At 41.0% G+C, this 16,523-nt stretch overlaps 1 protein-coding gene across 1 annotated transcript; it reads left to right on the top strand.

The window, feature by feature from the left end:
- Positions 1–10,815: 10,815 nt before the first annotated feature.
- Positions 10,816–11,844, top strand: LOC306963524 (uncharacterized protein; the record flags this gene model as incomplete). Its single annotated transcript, XM_079557097.1, has 1 exon — positions 10,816–11,844. A coding segment is annotated over one exon (960 nt), but the record flags the coding sequence as incomplete, so codon positions are not given.
- Positions 11,845–16,523: the final 4,679 nt, after the last annotated feature.

Genomic DNA, 16,523 nt, shown 5'->3' with positions numbered 1-16,523 from the left:
GATCAGTTTTGTGGGTCTTAGCTTTCAAATGAGGTGCTACACAGACCTATATAATGGCCAAAGCGGACAGAATGCATTCGGTTCAGGCGGGCGGTAAGAGGTTAACAATGATTTCCTCTCAGGGGCAGCTTGAGCTTCAAATCCTCAGATTGTGAAGTCGCATCTTTCCTGCCTCTGTCTTGGTCAGTGTGTTGTGTTGTTGTTGTTGTTTCCTGCCTCGGTCTTGGTCAGTGTGTTGTTGTTGTTGTTGTTGTTTCCTGCCTCTGTCTTGTGTTGTTGATGTTGTTGTTTCCTGCCTCTGTCTTGTGTTGTTGTTTCCTGCCTCTGTCTTGTGTTGTTGTTTCCTGCCTCTGTCTTGGTCAGTGTGTTGTTGTTGTTGTTGTTGTTTCCTGCCTCTGTCTTGTGTTGTTGTTGTTTCCTGCCTCTGTCTTGTGTTGTTGTTGTTTCCTGCCTCGGTCTTGTGTTGTTGTTGTTGTTGTAGTTTCCTGCCTCTGTCTTGTGTTGTTGTTGTTTCCTGCCTCTGTCTTGTGTTGTTGTTGTTTCCTGCCTCGGTCTTGTGTTGTTGTTGTTGTAGTTTCCTGCCTCTGTCTTGTGTTGTTGTTGTTTCCTGCCTCGCTCTTGTGTTGTTGTTGTTGTTGTAGTTTCCTGCCTCTGTCTTGTGTTGTTGTTGTTTCCTGCCTCGCTCTTGTGTTGTTGTTGTTGTTGTAGTTTCCTGCCTCTGTCTTGTGTTGTTGTTGTTGTTTCCTGCCTCTGTCTTGTGTTGTTGTTGTTGTTGTAGTTTCCTGCCTCTGTCTTGTGTTGTTGTTGTTGTTTCCTGCCTCTGTCTTGTGTTGTTGTTGTTGTTGTTTCCTGCCTCTGTCTTGTGTTGTTGTTGTTTCCTGCCTCTGTCTTGTGTTGTTGTTGTTGTTTGCCTCTGTCTTGTGTTGTTGTTGTTGTTTGCCTCTGTCTTGTGTTGTTGTTGTTGTTGTTGTTTCCTGCCTCTGTCTTGTGTTGTTGTTGTTGTTTCCTGCCTCTGTCTTGTGTTGTTGTTGTTGTTTCCTGCCTCGCTCTTGTGTTGTTGTTGTTGTTGTTTCCTGCCTCTGGCTTGTGTTGTTGTTGTTGTTGTTTCCTGCCTCTGTCTTGTGTTATTGTTGTTTCCTGCCTCAGTCTTGTGTTGTTGTTGTTTCCTGCCTCGCTCTTGTGTTGTTGTTTCCTGCCTCTGTCTTGTGTTGTTGTGCTCTGTCCCCACTGAATAACTGTCCCTCACAAACAAACGCAGACCATTCGTTCCCATCTGCGACAACATTATTTTTTTTCCTAGGATAGTTGGTACAGTGCACATTTCAGCCCACAGGGGGAGTAGCTCGTGCAGGGACAGGGTTAAGCTGATTGGTTGATAAATGCATGACGTTTCACATTCATGACTTGTGATTGGTTGATGCACAAACTATCCTGGGAAAAACAGCACTATCCCGCCAAAGGAAACATGTTTTCACGTAAAATGACGCTCAGTGTGAGTCTGATTTCGAACCAGACGCGGTTTGAAGAAGTGAATTATTGAAATGAAATCAAACGCACAAACTCACCAGAAGGAACAGATGGGGTCGAGTCGCTGACAGTTCAGCCGCGGAACAGACTGTCCACAACGGACCGAGAAGCGGAAGCGGAAATAAAGAAAGAGGAGGGGCTTATTTTATTTTATGTAATTACAAAATAAAAGTAGGGCAGAAATAAACACATGTAAACAAATATGAACATGGTTAAAAGCCAGGGGAAGACAGAGGGGAAACAATTAAATAAAATCAGAAGAAACCGATAGAAACAGAAAAGGGGAAACATTTTACAAAACAGGATAATTTATTTTTTATTTTATTTAACCTTTATTTAACCAGGTAAAAAAAAACTCATCGAGATTTATCATCTCTTTTACAAGAGTGACCTGGCCTCGATTTCTCTTTTAACCTCTTAACTCCCACCTGAACGGATCCCATTTTCTCCAGTTTGGCTTTACCCGAATCAAAAAGCTTAAAAAAAAAGCACCAAAACAGCCACAAAAAATGAGAAGAAAACAAGGATGAAAATTCAACAAAAATGTGACAAAAACTCAACAAAAATGTGACAAAAATGTGACAAAAAATCAACAAAAATTCAACAAAAATGTGACAAAAATTCAACAAGAATTCAGCAAAAACTCAACAAAAATGTGACAAAAAATCAACAAAAATGTGACAAAAAATCAACAAAAACTCAACAAAAACTCAACAAAAATGTGACAAAAAATCAACAAAAATGTGACAAAAAACAAAAATGTAAATTATTGTAAATGAACAAGAGCCAATGAATAAAACGTGGTGAGGAGAGAGACGGCCGACCTACATGGGAGTAAAGGAGAGAGTGGAGAGTGAGGGATCATTTTTTTGTTACATTTTTGTCATTTTTTTGTCATTTTTTTCTCACATTTTTCTCACATTTTTTTTTTTTTTGGTCAAATTTTTGTAATTTGTTTTTGTCAAATTTTAATCACATTTTTCGTCACTTTTTTGTCACATTTCCATCATTGTTTTCGTCTCAGTTTTGTCGCTAAAAAAGGTGAGAACACCTTTTTTCCAGAAGCTTTTGGATTGGGGTAAAGCCAAACTGGAGAAAATGTGCTCGGTTCAGCTGGGAGTTAAGGGGTTAAAAAGCTTCGTCTCCTCGAGCTGCCCTGGGTTTCCTGTTTCTGACACGATCAAGAACCACTGCCTGAGAAATAGTGAGATGTCATTGTGCTCCACTAGGGAGAGCTGTTCTGTTTTCAGTTACACGCACTAGATTCACGCAGCTCCTCCTTCCTTTCCGTCCCAACTTCTACTTCCTCTTGGGTTTGTTTCCACAGCTTTGTTCCAGTGGTCACGGCTCCTCCGCCTCTGCTCATGTAAGTATTTATTATAATATACGAGCTTCAAGCGTTTACTCGAAGCACAGACGGACTGGACTTGTTTGAGACAGTTTTACGGACTGGTAGTTTGGTTACAGGGAGAGGAGCCAGGGGGGAAGTTGTTGAGTTTTTGTCACATTTTTGTTGCGTTTCCATCCTTGTTGTTGTTAGCAGAGTCACTGACACAGCGTGGCGTAAAACACTGCGGTCAAGTGAGCCGTCATCCGCAAAATGCCAGTCAAGCCAGCCGTAACGCTGTTTTGTTGTGCGTGACTATTACCGCTGATACGGTAGACCAATGCGCTCACGGTTAGGGACCGTCAACAATGTATTGTACGTCCTCTTAAGCGTAGATTATTACCACGAATGCAGAGATAATTAGGGACCGTCAACAATATAATGTACGTCCTCTTAAGCGTAGATCAACACGCTAGGCCAATGCACGACTAATTAGGGACCGTCGACAATGTATTATATCCTCTAAAGTGGATTTTTTTCTACATTTCGGATGGTACTGAAGAATCCTTTTTAAAGGTTTCACACATTTCTCAGTGGGTAATTGTTACACACCTCTCACACTCACTATGTGCCTAATTTGACCCAATTTCACTGTATAATTTATGAATAAATACACAACCAACATGCCTATTTGGTCATTTTGAACATGTAACAAACGGTCCTTTTTCTTACATATAGGGAAGGTTTTAAAGAGTCCTTTGAAAGGTTTCACTCATTTCTCAGTGGGTAAATGTTACTCACCTCTCACACTCACTATGTGCCTAATTTGACCCAATTTCACTGTATAATTTATGAATAAATACACAACCAACATGACTGGTAATTTTGAACATGTAACAAAAGCTCCTTTTTCTTACATATAGGGAAGGTTTTAAAGAGTCCTTTGAAAGGTTTCACTAATTTCTCAGTGGGTAATTGTTACTCACCTCTCACACTCACTATGTGCCTAATTTGACCCAATTTCACTGTATAATTTATGAATAAATACACTACCAATATGCCTATTTGGTCATTTTGAACATGTAACAAAAGCTCCTTTTTCTTAGATATAGGGAAGGTTTTAAAGAGTCCGTTGAAAGGTTTCACTAATTTCTCAGTGGGTAATTGTTACTCACCTCTCACACTCACTATGTGCCTAATTTGACCCAATTTCACTGTATAATTTATGAATAAATACACTACCAATATGCCTATTTGGTCATTTTGAACATGTAACAAACGGTCCTTTTTCTTACATATAGGGAAAGTTTTAAAGAGTCCTTTGAAAGGTTTCACTAATTTCTCAGTGGGTAATTGTTACTCACCTCTCACACGCACTATGTGCCTAATTTGACCCAATTTCACTGTATAATTTATGAATAAATACACTACCAATATGCCTATTTGGTCATTTTGAACATGTAACAAACGGTCCTTTTTCTTACATATAGGGAAGGTTTTAAAGAGTCCGTTGAAAGGTTTCACTAATTTCTCAGTGGGTAAATGTTACTCACCTCTCACACGCACTATGTGCCTAATTTGACCCAATTTCACTGTATAATTTATGAATAAATACACTACCAATATGCCTATTTGGTCATTTTGAACATGTAACAAACGGTCCTTTTTCTTAGATATAGGGAAGGTTTTAAAGAGTCCGTTGAAAGGTTTCACTAATTTCTCAGTGGGTAAATGTTACTCACCTCTCACACTCACTATGTGCCTAATTTGACCCAATTTCACTGTATAATTTATGAATAAATGCACAACCAACATGACTGGTCATTTTGAACATGTAGAAAAAGCTCCTTTTTCTTAGATATAGGGAAGGTTTTAAAGAGTCTGTTGAAAGGTTTCACTAATTTCTCAGTGGGTAAATGTTACTCACCTCTCACACTCACTATGTGCCTAATTTGACCCAATTTCACTGTATAATTTATGAATAAATACACTACCAATATGCCTATTTGGTCATTTTGAACATGTAACAAAAGCTCCTTTTTCTTATATATAGGGAAGGTTTTAAAGAGTCCTTTGAAAGGTTTCACTAATTTCTCAGTGGGTAATTGTTACTCACCTCTCACACTCACTATGTGACTAATTTGACCCAATTTCACTGTATAATTTATGAATAAATGCACAACCAACATGACTGGTCATTTTGAACATGTAGAAAAAGCTCCTTTTTCTTACATATAGGGAAGGTTTTAAAGAGTCAGTTGAAAGGTTTCACTCATTTCTCAGTGGGTAATTGTTACTCACCTCTCACACTCACTATGTGCCTAATTTGACCCAATTTCACTGTATAATTTATGAATAAATACACTACCAATATGCCTATTTGGTCATTTTGAACATGTAACAAACGGTCCTTTTTCTTACATATAGGGAAGGTTTTAAAGAGTCCTTTGAAAGGTTTCACTAATTTCTCAGTGGGTAATTGTTACTCACCTCTCACACGCACTATGTGCCTAATTTGACCCAATTTCACTGTATAATTTATGAATAAATACACTACCAATATGCCTATTTGGTCATTTTGAACATGTAACAAACGGTCCTTTTTCTTACATATAGGGAAGGTTTTAAAGAGTCCGTTGAAAGGTTTCACTAATTTCTCAGTGGGTAAATGTTACTCACCTCTCACACTCACTATGTGCCTAATTTGACCCAATTTCACTGTATAATTTATGAATGAATGCACAACCAACATGACTGGTCATTTTGAACATGTAGAAAAAGCTCCTTTTTCTTAGATATAGGGAAGGTTTTAAAGAGTCCTTTGAAAGGTTTCACTCATTTCTCAGTGGGTAATTGTTACTCACCTCTCACACTCACTATGTGCCTAATTTGACCCAATTTCACTGCATAATTTATGAATAAATACACTACCAATATGCCTATTTGGTCATTTTGAACATGTAACAAAAGCTCCTTTTTCTTACATATAGGGAAGGTTTTAACAAGTCCTTTGAAAGGTTTCACTCATTTCTCAGTGGGTAATTGTTACTCACCTCTCACACTCACTATGTGCCTAATTTGACCCAATTTCACTGCACAATTTATGAATAAATACACAACCAACATGACTGGTCATTTTGAACACGTAGAAACAGCTCCTTTTTCTTACATATAGGGAAGGTTTTAAACAGTCCTTTGAAAGGTTTCACTCATTTCTCAGTGGGTAATTGTTACTCCTCGTAGTTGTGGCCGTAAGGTCTCTATTGCCTGTCGCGGCTGCAATCCCCGAACCCGGTGGTGGCGCCCGGAAGTAAGGGATGCCGTCAAGCTGAAGAAGGAGTCCTACCTGGCCTTGTTGGCTTGTGGGACTCCTGAGGCAGCTGAGAGGTACCGGCAGGCCAAGCGTGCTGCAGCTCGTGCGGTCGCGGAGGCTAAAACTCGGGTCTGGGGGGAGTTCGGGGAGGCCATGGAGGAAGACTATCGGTCGGCCTCAAAGAGATTCTGGCAAACCATCCGGTGCCTCAGGAGGGGGAAGCGGTGCTTCACCAACACTGTTTACAGTGCGGGTGGGGAGCTGCTGACCTCGACTGGGGATGTCGTCGGGCGGTGGAAGGAGTACTTCGAGGACCTCCTTAATCCCGTCGTCACGTCTTCCAATGAGGAAGCAGAGGCTGGGGACTCGGAGGTGGGCTCGTCCATCACCCAGGCTGAAGTCACCGAGGTGGTGAGAAAGCTCCCCCGGTGGCAGGGCTCCGGGGGTGGATGAGATTCGTCCTGAGTACCTTAAGTCTCTGGATGTTGTAGGACTGTCTTGGCTGACACATCTCTGCAACATCGCGTGGCGGTCGGGGACAGCGCCCCTGGATTGGCAGACCAGGGTGGTGGTCCCTCTCTTTAAAAAGGGGGATCGGAGGGTGTGTTCCAATTACAGAGGAATCACCCTCCTTAGCCTCCCCGGTAAGGTCTACTCCAGGGTGCTGGAGAGGAGGATCCGGCCGATAGTTGAACCTTGGATCCAGGAGGAACAATGCGGTTTTCGTCCTGGTCGTGGCACACTGGACCAGCTCTATACCCTTCATCGGGTGCTCGAGGGTTCGTGGGAGTTCGACCAACCAGTCCACATGTGTTTTGTGGATCTGGAGAAAGCGTTCGACCACGTCCCTCGTGGTGCCCTGTGAGGGGTGCTCCGGGAGTATGGGGTCTGGGGCCCTCTGTTAAGGGCTGTCCGTTCCCTGTATGACCGCAGCAGGAGCTTGGTTCGCATTGCCGACAGTAAGTCAGACCTGTTCCCGGTGCGTGTTGGTCTCCGCCAGGGCTGCCCTTTGTCACCGGTTCTGTTCATTACTTTTATGGACAGAATTTCTAGGCGCAGTCAGGGGCCGGAGGGTGTCTGGTTTGGGAGCCTCAGGATCTCATCTCTGCTGCTTGCAGACGATGTTGTGCTGTTGGCTTCAACAAACCAGGACCTTCAGCACGCTCTGGGGCGGTTTGCAGCCGAGTGTGTAGCGACCGGGATGAGGATCAGCACCTCCAAATCTGAGGCCATGGTTCTCCACCGGAAAAAGGTGGCTTCCCCTCTACAGGTCGGTGGGGAGTCCTTACCTCAAGTGGAGGAGTTCAAGTATCTCGGGGTCTTGTTCACGAGTGAGGGACGGATGGAGCGTGAGATCGACAGCGTCAGCAGTGATGCGGTTGCTGTATCGGTCTGTCGTGGTGAAGAGGGAGCTGAGTCGGGGCAAAGCTCTCGATTTACCGATCGATCTACGTTCCCACCCTCACCTATGGTCATGAGATTTGGGTCATGACCGAAAGGACAAGATCGCGAATACAAGCGGCCGAAATGAGTTTCCTCCGCAGGGTGGCTGGGCGCACCCTTCGAGATCGGGTGAGGAGCTCAGTTACCCGGGAGGAGCTCGGAGTAGAGTCGCTGCTCCTTCACGTCGAAAGGATCCAGCTGAGGTGGCTCGGGCATCTGTTCCGGATGCCCCCTGGTCGCCTCCCGCGGGAGGTGTTCCAGGCATGTCCTAGTGGGAAAAGGCCTCGTGGAAGACCCAGGACACGGTGGTGGGGCTATATCTCCGAGCTGGCCTGGTGTCGCCTCGGGGTCCTTTTTCTTACATATAGGGAAGGAAACAATTACCCACTGAGAAATGAGTGAAACCTTTCAAAGGACTTGTTAAAACCTTCCCTATATGTAAGAAAAAGGAGCTTTTGTTATATGTTCAAAATGACCAGTCATGTTGGTAGTGTATTTATTCATAAATTGTGCAGTGAAATTGGGTCAAATTAGGCACATAGTGAGTGTGAGAGGTGAGTAACAATTACCCACTGAGAAATTAGTGAAACCTTTCAAATGACTCTTTAAAACCTTCCCTATATATAAGAATAAGGAGCTTTTGTTACATGTTCAAAATGACCAAATAGGCATATTGGTAGTGTATTTATTCATAAATTATACAGTGAAATTGGGTCAAATTAGGCACATAGTGAGTGTGAGAGGTGAGTAACAATTACCCACTGAGAAATTAGTGAAACCTTTCAACAGACTCTTTAAAACCTTCCCTATATCTAAGAAAAAGGAGCTTTTGTTACATGTTCAAAATGACCAAATAGGCATATTGGTAGTGTATTTATTCATAAATTATACAGTGAAATTGGGTCAAATTAGGCACATAGTGAGTGTGAGAGGTGAGTAACAATTACCCACTGAGAAATGAGTGAAACCTTTCAAAGGACTCTTTAAAACCTTCCCTATATGTAAGAAAATGGACCGTTTGTTACATGTTCAAAATGACCAAATAGGCATATTGGTAGTGTATTTATTCATAAATTATACAGTGAAATTGGGTCAAATTAGGCACATAGTGAGTGTGAGAGGTGAGTAACAATTACCCACTGAGAAATTAGTGAAACCTTTCAACGGACTCTTTAAAACCTTCCCTATATGTAAGAAAAAGGAGCTTTTGTTACATGTTCAAAATGACCAAATAGGCATATTGGTAGTGTATTTATTCATAAATTATACAGTGAAATTGGGTCAAATTAGTCACATAGTGAGTGTGAGAGGTGAGTAACAATTACCCACTGAGAAATGAGTGAAACCTTTCAACTGACTCTTTAAAACCTTCCCTATATCTAAGAAAAAGGAGCTTTTGTTACATGTTCAAAATGACCAAATAGGCATATTGGTAGTGTATTTATTCATGAATTATACAGTGAAATTGGGTCAAATTAGGCACATAGTGAGTGTGAGAGGTGAGTAACAATTACCCACTGAGAAATTAGTGAAACCTTTCAAAGGACTCTTTAAAACCTTCCCTATATGTAAGAAAAAGGACCGTTTTTTTACATGTTCAAAATGACCAAATAGGCATATTTTTTCAATGTTTTTTTTTTACATTTTTTTTTGTTCCTTTTTTTTTTTTCAAGTTTTTTTTTTTAGAATTTTTTTTTTTACATTTCATTTTATTTTACTTCAATTTTTCTTTTTTTTCCTTTTTTTTTTTTTCCTTTTTCAATTTTTTTTTTTTTTTGCAAAGCAGACTTGCGTTATTTCACGGCGCTGGGATTAATTTCCCTTCGCTTTTCACCTGCCGGGGCTCAGGCTTTTGTCTGACGTAAAAACAAACGGCGCTGTGTGATGATGTCATCAAACAGGGACCTCGCTTTAATCAAGGCAAACTTGAAATCATTTGTACTTTTATGACTGTCCAGAAAACAGAAAATATCATCATAGTGTTTGGATTAATAAATAAATAAAATAAAGATAGACTTTTTTTTAAAGGCAACAAATAATCGTTTGAATAACCGCGATTTCAATTATGACAAAAATAATGGTGATTATTATTTTTTCAATAATCAAGCAATAATGGCACTTTTTACAAATGAACTCTTCATATTTTATTTTTTATGTTTAAGTTCACTCAGGTTTGATTGTGTTAAAACTGATGAAATCTTCCTTGTGTTGCAGAGAAACAGCCTGACTTAACTCTCTCAAAACATCTGAAATGTCGCTCCGGAACGACAAACGCCTCTCGACGCCCGGCGCTCTTGGAAACCATGTCGACGATGAGGTTAAAACACATGAGTGTGACCAGTGTGGAGAAACGTTTGGGCAGCGAAAGAAATACTTAAGCCACATGCGTGTCCACAAAGAAGAAAGACCCTACAAATGTGACCAGTGTGATAAGGCCTTCAAGCAATCAGGAGAACTCACCAGTCACTATCGAACCCACACTGGAGAGAAACCCTACAGCTGTGATCAGTGTGGGAAGGAGTATACACAGTCCAACAATCTTATAATGCATAAGAGAATTCATACCGGAGAGAGACCGTTTGAATGTGACCAGTGTGAGAAAAGCTTTTCTTCATTAGATCAACTTCAGATACACACCAGAGTCCACACTGGAGAGAAACCGTACAGGTGTGATGTTTGTGACAAGGCGTTTTCTCAGTCGGCCTCCCTGTATGCACACAAGAAGATCCACACTGGAGAGAAACTCTTCAGCTGTGATCAGTGTGGAAAGGCCTTTTCTTTAGCGAAATCTCTCAAATCCCACATGATCGTCCACACTGGAGATAAACTGTACAGCTGTGATGTTTGTGATAAGACATTCGGACGGGCCGATTCCCTCAAAATGCACAAGAGCGTTCACACTGGAGAGAAGCCATATGAGTGTGAACAGTGTGGAAAGTTGTTTAGGGACAAAAAATTGCTTTCAAATCACAAGCACGTCCACAGAGATGAGAAGCCGTACAAATGTGACCAGTGTGATAAGACTTTTAGGCGATCAGAGCACCTGTCGAATCACTACCGAACCCACACTGGAGAGAAACCCTTCAGCTGTGACCAGTGCGGGAGTACGTTTTCCTCTTCTTATTCATATCAGTGTCATATAAGAATCCACTCTGGCGAAAAACCGTATTCTTGTGACGATTGTGGAAATGAATTCCGAACCTTGAAAGACTTGACAGTGCACCGCCGCACTCACACTGGAGAGCGGCCTTACGTTTGTGACGACTGTGGGAAGGCGTTCACTCAGTCGGCGAGCTTAAAGGTGCACATGAAAACTCACTCTGAAGAAAAGCCGTTTGAATGTGATCAGTGTGGCACAAAGTTCAAGTTATTTGCTCAGCTTACGTCACACCAGCACGTCCATAGAAGTGAGAGAATGTTCAAATGTGAGGAGTGTGGCCAGACTTTCAAATGGAGAAACACCTTAATGAGGCATCAGCGATGTCACACTGGGGGAAAGCAGCACAAGTGCGACCAGTGTGGACATGAGTTCTGGTCAGCAGGTGAACTGTCAAATCACAAACGTGCGCACAGTGAAGAGAGGCCGCACAAATGTGATCGGTGTGATAAGACTTTTAAGAGAGCGGAGCATCTCAATATTCACTACCGAACCCACACCGGAGAGAAAACTTACCGCTGTGACCAGTGCGGGAAGACCTTTATATATTCACATGTTCTCAAGAACCACATGAGAAGCCACTCCGGAGAAAGACCTTACAGTTGTGACCAATGCCAGAAAACCTTCGCAGCTCCGTCTTCCCTCTACTTACATCGTCGAGTTCACACTGGAGAAAAACCCCACGTCTGTGAGGAGTGTGGACAGGCCTTTAGTCAGTCAGGAAATTATAAGAAACATATGGCAAGAAAACATGCTCATCTGAAGGCGCACAGTACAAGAGCTCCTGAGGCCAGATCAAGTGAACCCAAAGTGAGACTTAAAAAGCTGGAGATCAGGCTTCACAGAGTCCAGACGGGAGGAAAACTCAGGCTTCGTACACAGACTCATATCTCCAAAGAGAAGAAAGGTGTGACCAAAGAACTGTCACACATTCAAGCAAAAGCAAAACTACAACTGAAAGAAGTGGAGATCAGACTTCATCGTGTCGCTGTGGGCGTTTCTGGGTGACTTTAGTGAGGCTGTCAGTCCAACACATGGACCATCACGGGAGTATTCATTTTTAATCTTACTGTGACATACCAGTTTGATAAGTTTGTCTTGGTACAAACTCGTTAGTATGTGATTGTTCAGTATATTGTGCAACCAGATAAAATTATAATAGAGAAAGACATTAACTGCGCTCAAGATTATAAGAATTGCTGGGTTGCAGGTGACGTCACAGCGTTTTAAAGGCCTATAATATTATATAGAGGTAAAATTATAACATGTTTGATGACATTTTTCATCTTGTACAGAGAGATCATGGACCCAGTGACTGATATTAATGATCATTTTTGTATTCATGCTTTTTTTTTAAAGGGGCTACACTGCGTTCCAAATTATTATGCAAATGACATTTTTCTAAGATTTTCTAAATTGTCGACTCAAATGAGAGTCAGCATCATTTTCAAGTCTTTAACTGGTCGAGGATCATTTAAATGTGGTGGAAAAAATCTCCCAGTGAAAACAGTATTTTTATCAAAAATAAATATAGTAAAAACCTCAAAATCCACTGTTCCAAATTATTATGCAACTCATCGTTTCAATACAGTTTAAAGCTTGTAATTAACTGAAAATGGTCATTTGTTGTATTTGTAGCATTAGGAGGTCATATTTACTGAAATCAAAAGATATTTCAATCAAAAAAATCTTAACAGGAGCCCTTGTGTGAAGCAGCTTAAAAATTCTTAAATCACACTCCGCAAGATAAGCCTTCCTCCCATCCCACTTGGGCCCCAATCATATCACGTTACGGACTGAGTCGATTGGTCGAGTCCCGCGGAGACAAAGGGCCCCCCCCCCCGGTATAAAGGAAGGGTGCATGGAACTAGTTCGCTAGAAAACGCTTCATGTGAGAGTTGGAGTTGAACAGTTGGAGAAACTTCATGTACAATAGGCCAGGATATACGAGAGTGTGTTTGAGAGTGCGCATTACCCACGCGCTCTGAGGTCTGAGGGCCAGCTCCAGCTCGTGGTTCCGAAGACGAACCGTAAAACCAGAGGGGACAGAGCTAAGCTTCTAAGCTGTGGAACGCTCTGCCCCCCCCCCCACATCCGGACGGCCCCCACCGCGGAGTGTTTTAAATCTCGTCTTAAGACTCACTTTTATTCTCTGGCTTTTAGCACCGCGTGAGTCGTGTGGTCCCCTGTGTCTTTTTACTTATTTTAGAGTTTTAGAGTTTTAGAGTTTTTTTTTTAGAGTTTTATTCTTATTCATAGTTTTTAATGTGTTTTTATTTATATTTATTGTTTTAAACTGTTTTATTCATATTTATTGTTTTACACCCATATAGATACAGACGGCATCTCGTCATAGAAGGGGGCGTGGCTTCGCCGAGGGGGAACATAGAATCTTTAGAGAAACACAATTTTCCCTCTTTTTAGCCATTTTCTGGTGGAATATCAACTTATTTATCACATAAATAAAGTCAAGTGTAAATCAGGCCCATATGGATATTTTCTCACAGCAGATTGTTCAGTAGAAGTGAAAAAACGGCAGTTGTAGCAAGCGCTAGCTAACCGTTAGCATAAGCCCGATGCTAACATGTAGCATCAAGTTAGCATTCTCCGTTATTCATGTATTTATGGGCTGTTGAACCACTTTGCTCCTCCCCATGTCTTTGTATCATTATGTAGTAAAAACTATATTCATAATTCAGCATTTGTTACAGTAGTTTTTGAATAATTAGAGAAAATATAATTTTATTCAAAATTGTTTTCCCCCTTAACAGTTTTCAAAAATGACCATATATGGGCGATTCCAGAGATGCCGTCTGTATCTATAGCGGTAGAGCTCATGTGTATTGTTTTGATTTGATTGATTTTGTTGCATGTGCAGCACTTTGGATCTTCTTGAACGCCGACTGTAACAAGTGAATTTCTTCTTTGTGAGATCAATAAAGGATTATCTTATCTTATCTTATCTTATCTTATCTTATCTTATCTTATCTATCTAAATAAAGTGGATTGGATTGGATTGGGGGACGACGGATGAAAATGAGCTACAATCCGGCGTGGCTTGTTCATTAACTTGCACTGTCCCTACCAAATAAACCATAAATAAAAATAAGAGAATTGTATGATTCTCGAAGCGTCAGGCGACTATGGATCAAAATGTCCAGTTGAATAAATTAAGCAACACTTATGCTAGAGTTTCAATGCTGTTCCACACCAACAGACTTAACATTAGATTGAACTGACTCGTGGGAAATTGTCAAAGTCATTATCGCTCACTCTGCTCAACTCCTTTAACGGATTAATAAAGCCTCTAACTGCTGTGTAGGTGCAGCAGAGTTGATACAGCCGGTTAAATCCTGGCACATTGGATGGTAGCGAGTGTTGTTTTGTTTAAAGTTCATGTTATTTTTCATATTGTTGATTGTCCTTGTGTTCATTGTTTCAATTATTTTAGTCCCGTTTCTGGTAGTGTTTTGTTTGGCTTTCTGGTCCTTGCAGGGGCTGGACCGGGACAGACAAACGGCCCTGACTCTGGACCAGCCAGGCCCAAACCAGCGTAAATGCAACACTTCCACAAATACATATTTAACCCTTAACCGAGAGCATTTTCTCCAGTTCGGCTTTACCCAAATCTAAAAGCTTCTTGACCGAAGAGCCTGATTCGAAAGCTAAGACGTACAAAAGTGATTGAAACTTTTTGTCACGTTGCCGCCACATTTTCGTCATGTTTTTGTTGCTTTTTCGTCTCTTTTTTGTCGTGTATTCGTTGTGTTTTCGTCACTTTTGTGTCACTTTCGTTTTGTGTTTTTGTGTTCCTTTTTTTCCATTGCTTTGTTGTGTTTTCGTCTCTTTTTTGTCATGTTTTTGTTGCTTTCCCGGCACATTTTTGTTCCGTTTTCATCCTCATTTTCGTCGCTGTTTTGATTCTTTCCTTTTTAAGCTTTAAGATTTAGGTAAAGCTCGGTTAAAACCTCTTAACTCCCGCCTTAGCCGATCGCATGTTCTCCAGTTTGGCTTTACCCAAATCTAAAAGCTTTTGCCTTTAGTCAAAGAGGAGAGAATGCATTGGGTTTAGGCGGGTGGTGAGAGGTTAAGGTCGGGGATAAGATGAGAAAATGGAAAGGCCAGACCGGTGGCCCGAGAGCCAGTGGCCCTTCTGGGCTCTTCCAGAGTGGACATAAGGCCAGTCCGCCCCTGGGCCCTTGTGATGTCACACCCTTTTTGGCTGCACCCTTATAAATCCCCCTTTCTCTTCCCTTTCTGATTGTCTCTTGTGGGTCGAGGTGAGGATCTGGCGTCCTTTGATTTTATTTCAATTTTAACATATATTTAAAGTTATTGTATTGTCTATGTGCCATTTATTATTTATGTTTATGGATGTCTTTGTTTGTTTGTTGTAGGATTACATGTGAGCAAAGGCTAAAGCCGGGATTCATTATTAGCCAGACTATAAATGGTGTTGGTGCTGGTTGCCTCCTCTGGATTGGATGCTAGAATTGAAATACAAGGAAAATTGAAATACAAGCATTTATTTTATGACAGATATTTTCATAATTGAAAAATACCGAATAAATGTACAAACATTTAAGACATGACTGTAAGCTTTACCGGGAGTGGGTGCGTCTCCAGCTCGTCTCCATGGAGATGTGACTAAAGTCAGCAGAATTTGAGATTTAAACAGGTTAGTTTCTCTTCCAAACCCATTCTTTTATTACACACTGCAGTATTAGTATTTTCTGTCTTGAGCTGGTCATTAGGAGCATGTTTTGTTTCGCCGCAACAGTATAGTCCAAAATGTTACGCAATTTACCTTTAATTAAACACAACGCGGAGTCCAGCTCACCCCAGCCACATGAGCTACACTGTTCACACTAGCACTGTTTAGTCTATTCAGTCAATTGTATGTAAAACTGTGTTGTATTTAAAATGAATTAAAACATTGATGTTTAAACCTGATTTTTGATAAGTGCTCCAACATCAAAGCGTTAAACTCAGATTGTTTTGGTTATGTGTGTTTCTTCTGATCAGAGGAGGAAACATTTGTGATTTTTACAGTCCATGTATTTCTATGGGACAAACCTAATCTCACAGTGAGGCTGTTCCTGTGCAGTCACGAGGCTCAGGGGTTAAATGGACGGTTCCGGATGAAATGTTTAGCTGCTGAATGAAATCTAATCCTTTCAGCGTCGTGTTTCATTTGATCTGATCAGCGCTGTGATGTGATTTGAGTGTTTTCTGACTTAGATAAAAGATAAAAATCAAGACTCAACATGTCGATGACAAAAGTTATTTTTACATGATTCCCGGTTCATTCAAAAGTCCTGACCTGTTGAAGCTGTAGTTATACTTTTATACGTACTATGTATCTGACACTGATACTTTAGTGCAGTGCTTAATTTGTAAATTAGTATTTTCATTTCACTTGTTGTCTGATGTGATGGATTTGGGGGAACAGGCCAAAACATTTGCCTGAACACTCTCATTAAACATCATTATATCAGATACATTTTTGCCGGATCCTCAAAAATATTTCCCGGATCCTTTGCCCTGAAAAAAACTGATTTGGGGGAATGCGTTCCCCCAAACAGGGGATCAAATTAAGCACTGCTTTAGTGACTCTCACTGTATAACACTAAATACATCAATATTTACATATATGTTTAAGGATAAATAAATGAAAACAAATCAACTTCTTTCAGAACTTTATTTCTACAAGATTTTCACACAAGTCGCTGCAACAGGAAGTATTTTTTTTTTAT

The sequence above is a fragment of the Gobius niger genome (assembly GCF_951799975.1).
Source record: "Gobius niger genome assembly, chromosome: 5".
In the NCBI taxonomy this organism is placed as follows: Eukaryota; Metazoa; Chordata; class Actinopteri; order Gobiiformes; family Gobiidae; genus Gobius; species Gobius niger.
This window is presented reverse-complemented; position numbering and strand designations above follow the sequence as displayed.